Here is a 17,259-nt window from a genome sequence, read left to right as displayed (position 1 = left end):
TACATCTGCTAAACCCGCTACAAATGTCACCCCATCGACAGAAGCCGCTTGACAATAATAGGGCATTTCAACAAGCCTCCTGCTTCTATTTAGATGCAACACACATCCTTGTTCACAGTAATGCGTGTTGAATTATGCAGGAACCAGCTTTCAATTTGCTACAAGAGACTGAGGAGATGCAGTGCCAGACGAAGCCATTTATTTCAGCTTGCTCTCTGGGGTTTGTTTTCAAGTCAGCACAATGCTGGATACAACTCCCCTGAAGTATTTTTAATCCTGATAGCCGTCAGAGCCTCTACCAGCCCCTTGCTAACCACGAGCTGCCTCCTCCAAAAAAAAGCCCCTTGCAGCTTCACGGAGCTGGGACCCTATGGCTGGAGGGCAGCGCTGTCTGCAGGTGAAACGGGGCTCTCAAATGCAGGTGAGCACCCTGGCCCTGTACCTGCTTCTGGAGAGTTTCAACGAGGATTTGGCTCTGTCTGTAGCAGGAAGCCTTAGGCACTGGAAAGCCTCACCTAGCAAGTCGGTCATAGCATCCTTACAGGTAAAGGCCAAAAAGAACATCCCATAGAGGCAGTCAAGACTTAAGACGCCAACAAGGAGTGGCCTGACTCTGAGATCTCCTGTCAAGCCCTGCCAGATTAGGTATTTTTGGCTCAACCCTCCAAACCTCATATAAAGAAAGACATAAAGTATTATTGTAGCAGCAAATATATACTGCAGAGTCCTTCCACTTGCTAGAAATAGCTGCATTTCATCATCTCAGCCTCACAGACACCTAGCACAGAGCAATAGGAAACGCAGAGGGATATTTCAGTGTACAATCCTGCTCTCCGGGTTAGCCAGCCTGCACTGGTGCAGCCCCAGCTGTACCTCCGTGCCCCCCTGAAGGACTGCTAGGCAGCCAGGAGATGCTCCCCGCTCCAGCAGCCTCCCCAGCAGCAAGGCTGGCAATAGCTACCAGGGTACTGGGGTAATTTATTCCCTCCCCAGTCCTGATGACACCTTGCAGCGGCGGTGCCCCCTCCTGCTGACACAGCGTGCCATGGGATGTGCGTGCCTGCCAGAAGGCATCGCCGAAGGGCAAGTGGGAAATTAAACGTGTGAGGCTGACCCCAGCCCCAAAAGCACACGCACAGTGGTGCACGGCAATTTATTTTTCTCCTCTCTCTCTCCATCTCTTTGCTTTGAGGCTTCCCAGTCCCTCAGTACCCCAGAGGTCTCCTGGTATAGCCAGGCGTAGGGGTAATTAGCCCCACTCCTGACCCTACCGCTCTATTAGTTGCCTCAACTGCAGCCCTACCTTTTAGAGGCATTCCTCTATTCCCAGTACTTTCGCGGGAACGGGTGCTGGCTATTGAGGAAAGGAAACGGCATCCTATGCTGCCTGGACTGGGCAGCAAGTACCTTCTCTGCCACAGGGCCCTTTATGAGGGCTTTGCATTGGGTCTATGCTAGAAACAGAATTTCAGAGGATAGGCTGGCTCCCACATCTGGAGGCAGCTGCTTTGCTCATTACAGCTCCTGGCTCTTCTACTTCCCTGTCAGCTATCTCTTGTTTACACAAAGTCCTGTTAAAGCCCTGATGCTTCAAGCGGGCCCTGTTATAATGCAAGCTTCCAAAGGGGAAAGGAACTCGAAGGCAAACTTCTCAGCAAGCTTCCCCAGGTTTTCTCTTCTTAGAGCCAAGCAGCTGTATAATTTTTCATCTGAAAAGTCACACCCTGATTTTACAGCTCTTATCTCTTCGCACTTCAGCCACGCAGGTCTCTTTATTGGCTTGACTGGACTCTGAGCTCTTCAGAGCATGGAGCGTCTTCCTGCATTTTAGAACTAAGGGCTGTTAACTAAAGTAAGTCTTCTCTGTAAGCCCTTCTAATCTGTGCCTTACAGTGTCTGTTCCTTCCCTATGGCTGTGAGGCAGCAAGTACCAATGCTGGTGGCTGTGCAGGGGCACGGGGTTTGCTTTCCTCAGGTTTTCATCTAAGCTCCCCCACGGTGCCTACAGCAGACCTAAGCTGCGTATCTGAGCTCTGTTTCTTTCCCGCTAAGATAACCCCTCTCTGACCTAGGCTCACCGGTGTATTTGTGCCAGGGCAATCCTGGTGCCCCACCACCACCCCTTCTGTCCCGAGTGCCTGGGATGGGGTCGGGGCCAAGGGGAGTGCTGCCTTACCGAGCTCGGCGTCAAGCCCATATTTGCTTCAATGTATGTCTCTGTCTTTGGCTCCACCGCAAGTTCAGCTTCCAAGATCTTCTCCACAGGCATGTCCTCGTTGGCGCTACTTGTTGATTCCACCTCGTTCTCATTGCGGTCCTTCCCTCGCTGCCTCTCCTCCTGGACAGCTGGACGTGGACAGAGAAGGGACAGTGTCAGACTAGGGCTCCCAGCCACGGTGTCACCGGCTGAGCTGGGACCCTGAAGCTCCATGGAGCTACAGGTGCTCCTTAGCCACAACAACCTAAAGCATCCTCAGACCTATAGGATCACACAGACATCTGATGTCTTGTTCTCCCACCTGACCTTTCCACCAGTGTGGTCAGTGGGTCTCAGGCTTGGACAGTCCGAGGGGGGGTGAGGTTTGGGGGAGCTGCTGTGTGTGTGCTCCCCTGGGAGCACGGCGAGGGAGGCTCCCGCTCCTCTGCTGGGAAACTCTCCTCTCTGCAGAGGGAGAGGTCTCAGAAACAAAAAGGTTGAAGGCAAATGATGAAAAGCCAAGGAAGCCACACGGCAAGTCACCGCGGGAGAGGAAAACAGACGGGTGAAGTGATGGCATAAGAGAATCCTAAAGAAAAGAGAAATCAGCCAGTTTAAAGCCTAAGTCCAGAGTTCAGCTACGTTCTGAGCCTGTTAGTGCTGAACTTCTGTGGAGGTCACGTCATGCATCTAACTCCCTGGTTCAGCAGTGACGCCAATGGCCACCGCGAGGCTCCGTGGCAGGTCAGTGCTACTGTGGGACAGGCGCTGGGAGCAGGGATCTGCTGGCAGGCACTCTATGCAAACCACCATCCTGTCTTTGTCTCTCAGCAGTTTCTAAACAGACAGGAGAGACCTGTCCCAAATCCTGTGTGGTAGGAGTAATCTTGCCAGAAGCATGTCACATGCTGATGAGTTAATGTCTGAGCAGTACATAGATGAAAAACACTTATTAGATGCTAATAGCATTATTATTAATGGTCTCCCTTTGAAACCGGCACACACACTTTCCCTAAACCTGGAAAGTAGCTTTATGCAGACAGTTACATCGGTAACCATCTCCTTCTCAATCATCACGTCACATACCCGAAATCACACGCTTTTCCACACACCGTTGTTTCCCACAGCGCATTTTAGCTCAAACGAGTTGAGAACAGCCCAAGCAACAGGAGTTCCCATCGCTGGTCATGACAGACAAGTCCCTGAACTTATCCAGCTCTTTGTTGAGAACTGAATGAAGCATTCAGTAATGTAAAAGGCCTGCTATTTATTGACAATTATCCTAACGCTTTACCTCTCCACCGAATTTGAAGCTGGTTATGCGACGTTAAGAAAAAGCAGCAGGGGCACAGGTATTGTTCTAGGGAAATCAGAGCTGTCCGTAACACAATAAGGCTCTTTAGGCAATCAACGGGACCAGCTCTCCGCCAAGAGCAAGAATAAAACCTAGAATATAAACCTTACTTCTTAAAACCCAGGAAATTAAGACACATGCTCAAAGAGACCTATATGGACATTGATCCCATTAACCCAGCTCCACCCCAGCACGCGAAAGCCTGGGGCCAGTTTCCACTGCTCGCCCTCCTCCCGCCGTGGCCCCCGGGGCAGCGCTGCTGTTTGCTGCACGTCAGCAGCGCTCAGGCTCCTTCCATGTGAAAGCTGTTACGCACAAAGCAAGAGGTTATTTTTTGCAAACTGCTCTTAAGTTTATGGGCTGCGGAGGCTCCCGAGGCCCATGCAACGTTTGCTGCTCGTCTGCCGGAGCCAGGTGGGCTGCCACTGTCGAAAGCTCAGATTTGTGTCGTGGCTTTTGTCCATCTGGCTCCTGTCTGGCAGGGATTCTTCACTTTTTCAGGCCAACATGAAATCCTCCTCAGATTTCTCCCCCCACCCCTACTCCTGCTTTCTCAATCATCAAAAGCCTAGAAATTTTTGCTTAATGCCAACCCTTCTTCAACAGCACAGATGCACCAAAAACTCCTTTGGGCACATTAGAAGAGATAAAACACCTACTAAATAACAGAAAAGCCTAAGAGAAAGGCAACCCTCAACAAATGGGATTTTATAAAATGACTTAAATGCCAAAGACCTGATGCACACTCGCAGCAGATCTCAAGGATAAAGGTGCAAAGCGTGGTTCCTTGCTCCGAGATCGACCACCTCCACTGCTCCACCGGGAAGGAGTGTTAGTCCAAAAAACATCCTCTTGCTCAGCCACCAGTGACTTCGCTGGACACTGGGATTTGTGGGAAAGCCCTGCAGAGGTCTGGGGAGATAGTGGCTACTTAAAGCCTTATATCTGCAAATCTCAACCTCATCAAAACCAACAGCCACATTCTTGGGGGTAAAAAATCAGATACACTTGAAGGGTTATAGGAGAGCGAATCTTACAGGTCATCACGACAGCATTGGCTAGTGATTAGGCTGAATCTAGGGGATATAAACGATAGATGGAAGAGACAGATGGAAAGAGATTATACACGTAAGTAGTTATTTCTATTCATCTGTGCTTTGAGCTGCTACACCAGCAAGTTGGTGCTGCTGCTCGCTGCAGAGCCGGTCAGCGGACAGCTGACTCATCCCAGCCTGCTCAGCCCCACAAAAACCCTTGACACTCGCCCCTGCCCAGCTGGCTGCCGGCAGCAATGACACACCAGGCAGAGCAGATGGCGTATTCTCACAGAGTATGTCCAGGTCCAAAGATAAACCAAGCCCTTGCCAGGCAGAGCACTACCTGCTTTGCTACCCCTGTTTTCCAAGACCAGACAACCCTCTTCAAAGCCAGGACAAGGCTGGCGTCACCCTATGAACCCCCCTGCAGCTTGGATCCTGCAGATGGACCTCCATCCATCCCCTGTCCCTGGAAAGGAAAGCAGCGACCATTTCCTAACGCTGTGCTCAGGGACATTGTTATCCTCCCTTCCCCCTAAGAAGCTGCTTCGTGCGCAGGTCTTCGCCGAGGTGTGCATCTGCGGGATGAGGTGGCTGTACCGCATGAAGGTCAGTCGCTGCTTGCTCACAGGACCCGTGTTACCAGGTGTTTATGAGCCTGACCTGTTCCTCACTTGGAAAAGACGCAGGACACCAGCCCAGCCCTGGCTGTTGGATGTAGCTTTCAGGGATGCCTGCGAGGCAGCGACTCCTCTAGATGCTGGCTCAGTTGTAGATGCTATTTTCCCTCCCTACGGGCAGTTCAAGGAATGAAGTGGGAACAGCTTCACTCTTCGGGTGAGCAACAGGTTCGCTCCTGCAACAGCTCTGTGCCTGCCCTTGGGGCACAGCTGCCAGTGCACACATGAACTCCCCTCCGATGGTCATCTTACTGTCACCTCGTTCTTCCAGGCGTGGCACTCCCAAAGTGATCCCAGTCCAGGATCCTGAGGTTGAATTCGTTTCAAATCTCCACTGTTTCAAGTCTCCACTTCCCCAGTTTCAGGTTCACCCTGAAGCATCACACAGCTCCAGGGGAGGCAAGCCCAACACGTTGTCCTGAAAGGCACAGGGATTTGCAGTCAGCATTTCTTGTATTCAGTGGGTTCCAAGAACTGGGCTTCCCTGCAGATGCGGCCACCCTTGCCACCCGTGCTTCAAAAGCTCGGCAGAACTGAGAGGGCATCCAAGGTGCAAGGAGCAAGCAAAAGCGTCTAAGAGCTGCCAGTCATACGGCTTCATAGCAGAGTCCTCCAGGTCTCTGATCTCCACTGGCATAAGCCCAGTGGTAGATGTTGGCAATTTACTGCCCTCGGTATTTCCCCAGACCTGCTGAGGAGCTGACCCGCCGGTGCTCCTTAGTAGAGACGCTGAGGGACACATCGCTGTTTCAGAAAAGCATGGGGACTATGTTTCTTGAGATGTAGGAAGAAACAGCAGGTGGGGTTGGGGAAAGGAAAGAAGGAGCAAGCATTCGAGCAGATCAGCTTTACAAGTAAATAAAAAAATCATGCAATATGGGATGTTCATGTGAAGGAAAATCTTCAGCAGTGAGGAGACCCCCTCACCATAAAGACCTACAACCTTATCTCCACTCCCCACTCCCACTGGGGACTAGTCCAATAAACCATAGCGGAGAGAACAAAAATACATTTTTCAAATGGATTGGGTCTGGAAGCTGGGTTTCTTTGTGGCTTTGTTTTTTATTTATCTCCTAAAAAAAAAGAGAAATACAAACGTGGTAGCTGCATGGCAGCTTGTCTGGTAAGATTGAAACGGGAATACCTTGTTCTTCTCGGCTTCCCAGAAGTCCTGTGCGCCGGGATGGATGGTGCTCCATCCCTGTAACACAGTAAAATTTAGAGACAAAGATCATTATTTCATTTGGGTTTTGTTGCTTCTACTGGATTTTTCTCTTCCTTTCATGTAAGCTGTAAATATGAAAAAACAGAGGGGTTCTGCAACTGGCTCCTCCAACCAAATTCTCCCTTGTGGCACAATGTATATTTAAGAAAAAATAAATATTCCCAGCTCTAGGGAGGCCACAGAATGCTTCTCCCTCCTGCCTCACATGCAATGCTTCGCAGGACTAGCAAGGACAGGACACAGAGTGGCAGTCCAGGGGACCTGTTTCTGCTGCTGGCTCGCGTCTCCTGCCCACCATCGATGCCCCCTCTGCACCGTGCCCTTCTGTGCAGTGGGGTGGCTAAGCTTCTGCTCAAGAGGACCTTGGGAAGAGGAATAAACTACGGGGCGCTGTGATAACAAGGCACTTGACGGCATGACCTGCAAGGACCTTTCCAAACCTCAGCTGGGCTGTCTTGCTCTCACTACAATAAGATGGTGATAATGAAGTAAAGGGCTGGAGAACGCCTCCCCGCTGCTGTGGGCTGAGCTGCCGCTCACCAGGCGGAGGGAAGGGCTGGCGAGGACTCTGCAAGACCAGCGTCTCCCATCGCACTCAATCACTGCCTCAGCAAACGGGCTTGTCTGGACAAGCAACCAGGCTTCTCTCGGATGGATGCGGGGAAGCCATCGAGAGGAGCCCATGTCCTTGTCCTTCCACCTCACCGCGCAGGCTGTTGGACGAGATTCACTCTTAGGACTGTGCTGTTCCCAGTGATGCTACTTTTTCTGGTCATGAGCGTGGCACTGCATTTGATCAATGGTGTGGGTCTATTCATCTTAAATGCAGGAGGTGAGCCAGGCACATTGCTTGCTGCAACCCAGAAATCAGTCTCCTGCGAGGCAAAGCAGTCCCAAGCTGTCATTACACCAGCCCTGTCTGCCACGCCGTGTTTCCAGGGATGAGCTTCCCCGCTCTCTCCTCGTGTTGATAGCTTGATGGCTGTGCCAATGCTTTTATTTTTCTTCAAGGAGACTCGTACGGTTGACAAGTTTTCTAGTCTGATTTCCTTAACATAAGGGAAGCATTTAAACCTTGCAATCAACTTGAGGAGAAAAAAAGATGTTGCAGTCAAAGAGCTCCGAGAGGCAGCCCCACCTCCTCCAGCTATGTCTCAGCCGAGCCAAGGACAGAAGCCTGTGTTTTCCATGGCACCTGACGAAGAGGCTCTCGTGTTATCCTGCTTGATTTGGCCTGTACTTGCCTGAGGCCGTTGCTGTCATTTTTCATCTTGAGCTTCTCCAGCCCATCTGCACTTCCCGAGGCCATTGTACAGGAAGATACGGAGCCCCATGTGTCAAGATCACTTCTCAGTGACCTCTCTTTAAGAACCAAAATGTCTCATCCCATGGATTGCAGATGAACCTCTGCTGCCTGGGTCCAATGGGCTGATGTGCAAAAATGTCAGATCCATCCTCTGCCGGTGTGTGCACCAACACTGCACACCTTGCCTTTGCTCGTGGTGAAATAAGCCGGTATGAGTCCACTGCGAAGTGAGCAACCGACCTAGCTCCGGCGCCCAAACCAACCGGTGCAGGAGGCCACCATGGAGTCATAAGCTTTCCAGTGCTGGAGAACAAGGTGCTCACTGAGGTGCTGGGGAGGACTTGGAGGACGCTGCTGAGACGCCACTGCAGCATCCCCAACTCCTGCCGCTTCACCGCAAGCCTCGTGATGCACGTCACCAAGTCCCTTTGGTGCTCTTTGAGCCATGTGAACAGCCCAGAATCCCAGTCCTCCGGTAACATTCTTTCCTTTTTAAGCCTTGGGCTCTGGAGAGAAACCTGCTGCTGCGATCGGCAGACTAACTAGATTTAAAAAAAGGAAAGAAAAAAAAAATATTTCAAGTGCACGCTCTGTTTTTAAAGCCTGGTCATAGATGCAACGTGGGCACTGATGGCTGGGTCCCCCACGCCGCGGCACAGGCACTGCCACGCTCAGTGGGCACCGTGCTTTTGTGCCGGAGGAATGTTAACGAGGGGTGGAAGAGGCACAAAGGGGACAGGATTTTCCACGGAGGCAGAGGCGTTTGTGAGAGCCACCATGGGTTAGAGCATCGCAGGCTTGTTTGTTTGCTGGGAGAGACATGGAGGCTACGGCGGCTCCTAATTACCACTTACCCAGCGTTCATACAGATGAGCGCTTGTTTCTGAAACAAAATCCATCCTTCCAGGAACAATAGCGTGGATGACTGGCTGAGGTTTGTTTCTTTTCATGGGGGAGGAGGGGGGAAGGATAATTTGCTCCCACCAAAAATGGACTGAATGGGGTTTTCTCTGGAGGACAGATCCAGCGCCTGGAGTTCCTGGGTATGGGCGCAGCCACCGATGCCCAGCCTGGTTCTCCGGCAGTGTGAAAGGCATGGGCTAACAGAAGATTCACTTTTTAGCCTTGGCTCTCCCATTCTTAGCATGCTCTGATCATCCCTTTTGCTCCTTGCCATTCCCCAGGACACACAGGGATCCACAAAGCAAACGGGTGATGATGCTTTCCAGACCGCCCCAACCTGGATGCGTTCTGGGGACATGCCCCTGCATCGCCAGGGCACACCGTCTTCCCAGAGCACCCGGAGGCTCTGGTGGCCTCCAAGACCCAAACCTGCTCAGTCTCCTCGGAGCCTACAAGTGGGTGGCTGCCTTATTTATGAAGTGCTGGGTGGAGGGTTACTGGGGATTTCCGTTTCACCAGCGGTGGAATTTATTAGGCTTTGCTGCCTTTTTATGAAGCTATCTTCAGCATCTTGAAGCGCTTATGCCTGAGGTACCTGTTTATATCAAAAATGCCACGATAGCTGAGGAAACTAATTCAGAATGTTTCCTCTGCTTTGCTTTTGTGTATCTCCTTTTTTTTTTTCCCAAAGATGCAGCTTTCTACTACTATAAACAACCTCAAAAGCTGAGATACAAGGAATAAACAGTGGTAGTTTCTCCAACATTTTCAAGTGAACACTGCATTTTTATAAGACGGGCAAAATACTGCTGTGATGCTAAAAAAATCTGACTTCGGAGTATTAAAATGTGGACTGAAACCTTTGTACGCCATCAGTCCGTATGAGGAATGGCTCTGGAAAACAACAGCAAAAATCGCTAGCTCACTTCACTCTCAAAAGCCAGATGCTGCAAAGTGTAAGCAAACAGCAACATTGCTCAAGCAGTGAGAAAATCAGAAACCAAACCCTTTTTCTCAACCTAACAGCATCCTTAAAAACAACAAACAAACCCACCATCATTTAACCAGCTGGTTTAAAGAGCAGCACTTTAAAAGGATATAAGAAACAAGCTCATTAAGCCAAAAGACATTTTCCATTCCAAAATTATTACTAAAAATAACTGTGCTCTTGAACTCTGCCTTTACTTTACTTTACTAGGGTATGGCTACTTTCCTGGTTTCATGTTCACTCAGACAGTGGGTTGGAGACCTGAATTCGTGGTCATTCTCCCCAGACTCCTGTTGGTCCCAAGAGATGCTCTGAGAGCCGAGATGGCTCCAGCTCTGGGGGTGCAGGTGGGATGCACACGGCAGGGAGATCAGGCACAGCTCGGTGACTGCTGTGCTAGTGCAGGAGCTGAGCTCTGAGTCACTCTGGGTTAAAACAAGGGGAAACTTCAGTCCCTCTCGACCAAGTGATGTCTCTGAGCAGCTCCCCAGGGACACGTGGAGGTCTCCCAAGCTGCAGACTTGAGTCGCTCCCTGCGATGCTGCAAGTCAGATCCCTCAGCGGTGCAAGCGAGAGCGGGAAAACCAACCCACAAACACAGGGGAAGAGGAAGAACTATTTCAGGCTGTGAAGTTTAACCAAGCCTTGATGTTAAGAGATCAGGCACGCAACTGGACAGAAGATGTCCTGAATCCTCAAAGCATGGCCCTGGACCGTGTCAGGGCAGCTGACAGAAGCAAGCTGCAGCCATGCCGTGCCCTGGCCACAGCCATTACGGCATCTGCACCTGGATTTAGGAATGATCTTGGGAGTCATTTATACAGCCCAAGCTGCAGCCGCTGGGGGAGGACAGCCTTCTGGCCTCCAGATGGACTACAGGCTTCCCGGCCGAGATGCTCAACATCCATTTTACCTAGTTGGCACCAAACGCTGCCGTCAGTGCCCCACAGCATGCTCGGGCTGCACCCTCCAACTCAGCAAGTGGAAGCCCAGTTACCAAACTGGGCAGCCCAGCAGGTCCTGCGGAGACAGTCTGGCTCACGTGAGGAGCCGCTCGCATCCGGAGGCAGCGCTGGGGGAAGGAGAGACGGGAGATGGAGCGGGGCCGGGCTGTGCCGGTTCCCAACGTCTGCTCCTTGTGAGCCGTCCAAGGGCGGCCGGCAGGAGCATGAGAAAGGGCTCTGCACTGGTATTTCCTGCTCGCTGTGCGATCCGGCGGCGTCGCCAGCAATGGTGGGGCCGGGACCTCGTCACACGAGAGAGCGGCGCGCTGCAACGCCAGGCCACAGAGTCTGTACTCTCCGATGACCCCCTTCACCTCTGAAATTAACCCCAGCCAACAGCACTGCATGCACGACGGCTTCATCCCAAGACCCTCAGTGTTTATTCCCACCTCTTCACAAGACCTCCGCCTCCCTAACTCACAGGCAATTTCCACTTTTTCCCTTTAAAATGTAAGGCTGCTGATATACGGACACCTTAGACCCTAATGAGTAACAGATCAAGCAGAGAAAAGTTTTGCTTCTGGATGCAAACAGCCACCCCCACAATAATAATCCCTGCATTCGTCAAGGTCCCTGATGGTAATCTTAATTTTGTTGACTATCCGGTATTTAGTGGGAGACAGAGTACAAAAACCAAAGCCTCGCACAGCTGGCAGTAATTCACAGGGGAAAAATGTTCCCAGTTGCTTATTTATTATAGCTGCAGTACCTCAGAGTCCGTGAGGCTCACTCACCAGGAACAGTGTCAGGATCTATCTTAAATGCTTGTAGCAGGGAGCAGCAAGAAGAGATGCACGCCCCAGAAGGAATCCTCCGTTTCCACAGGCTTTCACCCCTTTAAGCCAAGTCTCACGGCCCTTCCAGCAGCACCCCACGGCCACCCTCTGCCTCTCGCCGCCCCGGTACCCTGCCTCGCCTGCCCTGGCCAGGCTCCTTCCTGGAGCACACGGTCAAGGTCCATCCCTCCGGCTCTGCTCTTGGCACGTTCACCTGGAGATGCCCCAGGTGTCAGGATCAAACGCCTCCAGAGCTCCACCAGCTGCCCACGAGGTCCTGTTGATTTTACTCCTTTAAGCCAATTCCTTAGCTAGGTAAAAGAGCCTTTCCTTTTACCCTTCTAGCACAGGGTTTGGGGGATGAATGTGGCCCTCACCCCTCTTCTTCTCAGCTTCGCTCTGCAGGTCGCAGCACTGCTCAGCACCATGCAGGATGCCTTTAACAGTTACTCTCTCACCAGAGTTAGTATTTCGTTTAGAGAGGTTTACTGTATTTCCATGACATACAAATACCTTTGGGCTACAGGAGAGAGACTTCTTTAGCAGGAATCTGCCATGCCTTTATGTAGCTATAAATTAGGTCTCCAGAGCAAGATATTTTTTAGGGAACTGAGGCCCATTACCCCAGCTCTGTTACTTGAAAGATGCCACACTAGGCATTTACACTAGAGGAGAAAAAGCCAGCTATGTTGTGAGTAGTTAGGCAATAGTAATTAGCAGTGCAGGATTTAGCCCAAAACTGTTCCCCAAGACAGAGGTGATGGGGAGGCAGTGGGACTGGTATGGCATTTCGCTCCTGGCTGGCAAACTGGATGGGCAGCAGCAGCGAGCTGGGATGGATGCAATGGGAAGGAGACCTTTTTCTGACAAATCTATCACACATGAAACTCAAGAACTGCTCAAAACCAAAGCTCAGCAAGATCCAACTTCCCACTTTCAGGTCTAGGGCAACATGAGGACATCCCCAAACCTGCCATGAGACACTGTGAATTTTTAGGTTTATAACAAGAGAGCACTTGGGGACTGGGGGAGTCACTCCAGCTTTCCCTACATGGGGACTATACCGCAAACATCTACTGATGGCCAACGTGCTGGCTTTCTGCCCTTCTCCAAAGCTGTCCTCATGCAGCGCCAGCATCAGAAGATCAGCCAGCATCGCCTGAGTGCACTTCTAGAGTTACAAAGATCCCATCTGTCACACTTTTAAATAATTGGCTGATCTGTTATGAATTCATTTGGTATTCATTGTGATAATGTTAATCAAGATGAATTAATAGAGTCCTCATACCGTACGCGCTCCCTGGGGAATTCCACCACCATTTAGAAATTAATTAATGGACCTATAATTTTAGCGGTGCTGCCCGTGCAATCACCATTAACGGTAGGCACGATGCAGGTACCCGATGGCAGGGTGTCAGGGCAGGCTATGGCGTTAAAGCATTGCTGCTGGTGTTCCCTTCCCTACAGAGGCTGGCTGAGATGTTTTAGGGGTCTGGGAGGAAAACGGGTCTCCAGCCACCAGCACGGGGCAATGCCAGTGTAATGGGATGCTCCGCATCACCGACACCTGCATTGCTCCCCTGAGAAGCAAGCGCTGCTGCTGAACACACAGGAGACTTCTTGGCTTCTTTTTAGTCACCAGGGTCTCCCCCAGCAGGAGATCAGACTTCCCTCCTCCTCCTCCCTCCTGCCGCACATCTCCCGCTGGATCCAGTATGCTCCACGGCTCTGCCCATCTGCAAAGCAGCCAGGGCAATGCCAGCCCCTCACACACCGTGCCTGCACCGCACCAGTCTTCTTTAGAGGCATTTTCTGAATGTCTCAGTCTCTCCATTTAAGCCTAGAGGTCTGGTGGGACGGACAGCTTCATTTTTGATCACCAAAGGGTTCAGCTTCATTTTTGAGCACCAGAGGGTTCAGCTCTGCAGGGCCAAGGGGATCCTGCTGCAATTCCCCCACACCTTGAGCAGAGACAGCTTTGACATTTTTGAAGCGTCTGCGTGTCGTGGGTCCTTAGGTAACCCGTAAATTGAGCGTGGCAGGGTCTGCTCAACACTCGGTGCTGCCCTACTTAATCAATGCTCCAGACAAGACTAAGTGCTCTTCAAAGAGACCGGGCTGGAGCGCTGCTCACGCAACCAGAGCCACTCAGCAGAGGGACAGGTTTATCGGTCAGGCAGGGAGGTGAGCGTGGCTCTGAAGATGTAAGGGGAGAAGGCAGCAGAGAACTGAGCAGCACCACAGGGTCATTTTCACGTCACGTCTGGTAAAAGCCTGTTCTGCCAGCAGTTTAAAACAGATGCAGCTAGCATTTCAAAAAAGCATTTACAAGAGGCACTGCCAGGGAGGTTTTAGAGCCTAAATTTAAATTCTAGTAAGGGAAAAGATATCTTTCAGAAGACTGAATTTCTTTCTTCTTCACAGTGAGGAAAAATCCAGTATTGCTACTGCTAGGGCACACTACTTAGAACAGCCAGTGCTCAGCACTGGTGCCCGAGCAGCAGACTTAGACAAGAAGGATGATAATTCACTGAATTTCCCTGCCCCTCCTGAGCAAGCCGTACACTACAAACAGCACGCAGCTGGGATGCACACAGGAGTCTCTCACCTCCCCGGCAGCACACTGATTAGTAACCAGTAAATTAAACGTCATCTTTATCTTGCCAGCGTCCCCTAATCAGCTCCACTTCTCCAGGATGCGACATCCTGTGCTGCGCAGAGAAAGAAGGGCCAGGCCAGGTGGCAGCATTTGTCACCTGAAATGCACTCAGCCCCGACAGCTTTCGCACCTCTGTTTGATGGGGCTCTGCAGGGAAAGGGAAGAGCTCGCAGTATTTGTTATCGCTGCTCCCAACACGCGGCTGCCGGTGCAAAACAGGGAGTACAAATTCCAGGGCAGCAAACGACCTTGAGAGCACCACCTGCTTTCATTGCCCACCCATCCCACCACCCCCCCGCTCCCCAGTGCTGTGCTCAGTGCCTCTGGGCGCTGGCTCATTTACTAATGTGCAACCGTCCATCATCTGGGTACCACTCTGGGACTCAGTGCTGGTTTTGAGCCCATTAGAGGCTCTGGCTGTGGCGCAAAAGCAAAATATCAAAGAGACACGTGCATTTTTGGCACCTCGGCACAGGCAGCCCTTGGCAAGGCTCACGCTGGCTCTGGTGCACATGGTGCTGCCACGGTGCCAACCATGACCCTGCTGGAGCCTCCTCATGAACGAAAAGTACCGGCAGCACCCGTGGGTGCTCAGGCGGGCCAGGCTCCCTCTGCCTTACCTTCTCGCTTCATCCCCATCGCAAGACACTTCTGATAGCGGCAGTACTGGCAGCGGTTGCGCTGGCGCTTGTCGATCAAGCAGTCCTTGTTGTCGCGGCAGGTGTAGGTGAGGTCTTTCCGCACCGTGCGCTTGAAGAAGCCTTTGCAGCCCTCGCAGCTGTAAACCCCGTAATGTTTACCTGTGGGGGGGATGCAACCCAGGTTAAAAGGACCCACTGAGTGTCCCAGGTGCCCCCACTTCCCTGCTTTGCTCTCCCTCACCACAAAGACCAGCAGGTCTTCCCAGGGTCTCTCCCGGCTGTGTCTGGGGGAAGCAGAGGATTCTTGGAGCTGTGAGCAGGAGCTAAAGCACAGTGGCTTTGCCTTGACTTGACTTCCATAAAATGAGAATGCCCTCCATGGGCTACAACCTGGTTTATATCCAGGAAAAGCCCTTGCCATTCTTTAGCCATACATCAGGGGCAAGGCAGTGCAGCAGTGAAACAGGGGGGCTCCCCTGTCCCCGCTGCGACCCATCGGACTCCTCACACCAGGCACACAACCCAGCCTGCTCTGCACCACGCACCCACCCTCCTCTTGCAGCTCCGGAGCCTGACAGGCGCAGGAGATGTCCCCAGGGTCCTCACAAACTAGTCAACCAGAGCACTTCTGGAGCAGAAAGCTTTTAAAACAGCATGAGAATAAAGGGAATTAGCACTTCTTTATCTCCCAGTGGAGAGACACCATGTGAAGCACATCTTTTTATCTGGCACTAAGTGACAATACCACTGTGGATCAAAGGATGAGTAGGGAGAGGGATGCTCACTAACGCCTTGTTTTCAGATGGGCTGTGCAGCTCAGGGCTCAGGATATAACACCACTGCTGAGCACAGACCTGGGGTCTCCCAGCTCAGCTCAGAGCCTGCCCCAAACCAGACGGGCTGGGGACACTGGTCCTTCAGGGACTTTTCATCCCCTCCTCTGAGGGCACGGGGGCTCCTCTCCTGATGGAGAGTCCCCACCTGCGCCCGCTGTGCTGCAGGGAGCCAGGCAAACCCTCGCCACCAGCCTTACCTGAAGATCTGTCCCCGCAGATGGCACATATGTGCTTGGTGAAGGAGGCCATCGTTCCTGAGGGATGTGCTGGCACTTTGAGGACTCCGTTGAGCCCCAGGGGTGGCTTAATGTCTTCTGTGCTGCTGACCGAGTTCATGGGCGAGTTGAGCTGCCAAGACAGAAGCACAGTGCTCAGCGGGGAACGGGGGCACACTGGTGCGGGGCCGAGCCAGCTCTGCAGCAGGGCTTGCCTGTGCACTCAGACATGGGGCAGGAGGGCCAGGCAGAGGACAGGCTTCCAATGGGGACAAGTACTGCTTAGAACACCCACCCACAAAGCTGAACCAAGAGGAGGATTTGGGCACATGAGTCCAGAGACCAAAGGCACAAGCGCTCATCCGCTGCCCTGGCGTAAAAGCCGGTGCAGCTTTGAGCTGGCAGCAGGATTATTTGCAGTGATGGTTTGTGGGAGAGCTGCTGGCTGGGAGCGAGTGCTTACATGGATGATGAAGGCCAGGACACTCGTGCCTTAGCTCTGCAATTTATAGATACCCTTTCAGCATTCTGTCTCCAAAGGAAAGCTTCACAGCAAAGAAACAGATCCCAGACACAATGGGGCCTGGCTTTCTCAAGCTGGCTTGGGTGGGATGCTTCCCTGCAGCCTCCAGCCTTGCGGCAGCCTCTCCACACGCCTCTCCTTCCCTCCCCGGTGCGCTCAGTCCCCAGCAGTTGGTGGAGAAAGCAGAGAACTGGGTGGAAGCTGGGTGCTGGTATGGCCCCGTCGCGCTGGTATTGAGCAAAGGATTCCCAGGCTGATTCCCACACTGCTCTGTGCAGCAGGGCAGGGCTGTTATCCCCCTGCGTCCAAAGGGAAACTGAGGCACGAAGATGTAAGACCGACCCATCCTGATAAAGGCAACAAGCTCACAGCAACCCTGCCCGGCCCAGGGCAGGTTCAAGGAGGTCTGGGGGTGGAGGGGGTGCCAGGCTGGGGGGTGCCAGGCTGGCTCAGCTCCGATGCAGCCCCAGTCAGGATGGCTGCGGCTGTCCTGCTGGGGACCAGCCCGCCAGGGACTGTCACACAGCCTCCGTCCCTGCCAGCTTCTAATTTCAGGTTGGATACACAGGATTTGTGCTCCTGTTTGTTGTGTTTCTCTACCCTAATAGAGATACTCAGCAATTGCACTTGTCACAAATTAATTCAGGGAAGTCCCAGGGCTTGTGATCTGTCAATTAGAGCAGAGCAGCCGTTCCTCTGGCTTTAAAGTCTCCAGGCTTGTGGGGAATATTTGGCAGGCAGATGACTAATAACCACAGAACACAGCAAGGTAAACCCACCCTAGAGAAATGCGATGGATCTGCTTCCCTCTCCTGCCCTGTCTCTGCCAGCTGATGAATCAAAAGCAGCCGGGACCTGGTGCCACCAAGGGATATGCTCCTGGGCTTTAGCTGCTTTTCAGTTACGCTGCGACAG

At 52.2% G+C, this 17,259-nt stretch overlaps 1 protein-coding gene across 6 annotated transcripts in view; it reads right to left on the bottom strand.

The window, feature by feature from the left end:
• Positions 1–17,259, bottom strand: part of RXRA (retinoid X receptor alpha) — a 119,178-nt gene that overhangs the window by 20,267 nt on the left and 81,652 nt on the right. For 5 of the 6 annotated variants that reach the window (XM_055720076.1, XM_027809355.2, XM_027809359.2 and 2 more), the window contains exons 3-6: positions 15,804–15,954; positions 14,750–14,929; positions 6,413–6,469; positions 2,177–2,346 (exon numbers count right to left, since the gene is read on the bottom strand). In XM_055720076.1, coding sequence (XP_055576051.1) covers positions 2,177–2,346; positions 6,413–6,469; positions 14,750–14,929; positions 15,804–15,954 — 558 coding nt within the window. The remainder of the gene's footprint in view (positions 1–2,176; positions 2,347–6,412; positions 6,470–14,749; positions 14,930–15,803; positions 15,955–17,259) is intronic. The other variant, XM_055720077.1, reaches the window with a different exon arrangement.

Source organism: Falco cherrug, chromosome 9, assembly GCF_023634085.1.
Source record: "Falco cherrug isolate bFalChe1 chromosome 9, bFalChe1.pri, whole genome shotgun sequence".
NCBI classification, from domain to species: domain Eukaryota; kingdom Metazoa; phylum Chordata; class Aves; order Falconiformes; family Falconidae; genus Falco; species Falco cherrug.
This window is presented reverse-complemented; position numbering and strand designations above follow the sequence as displayed.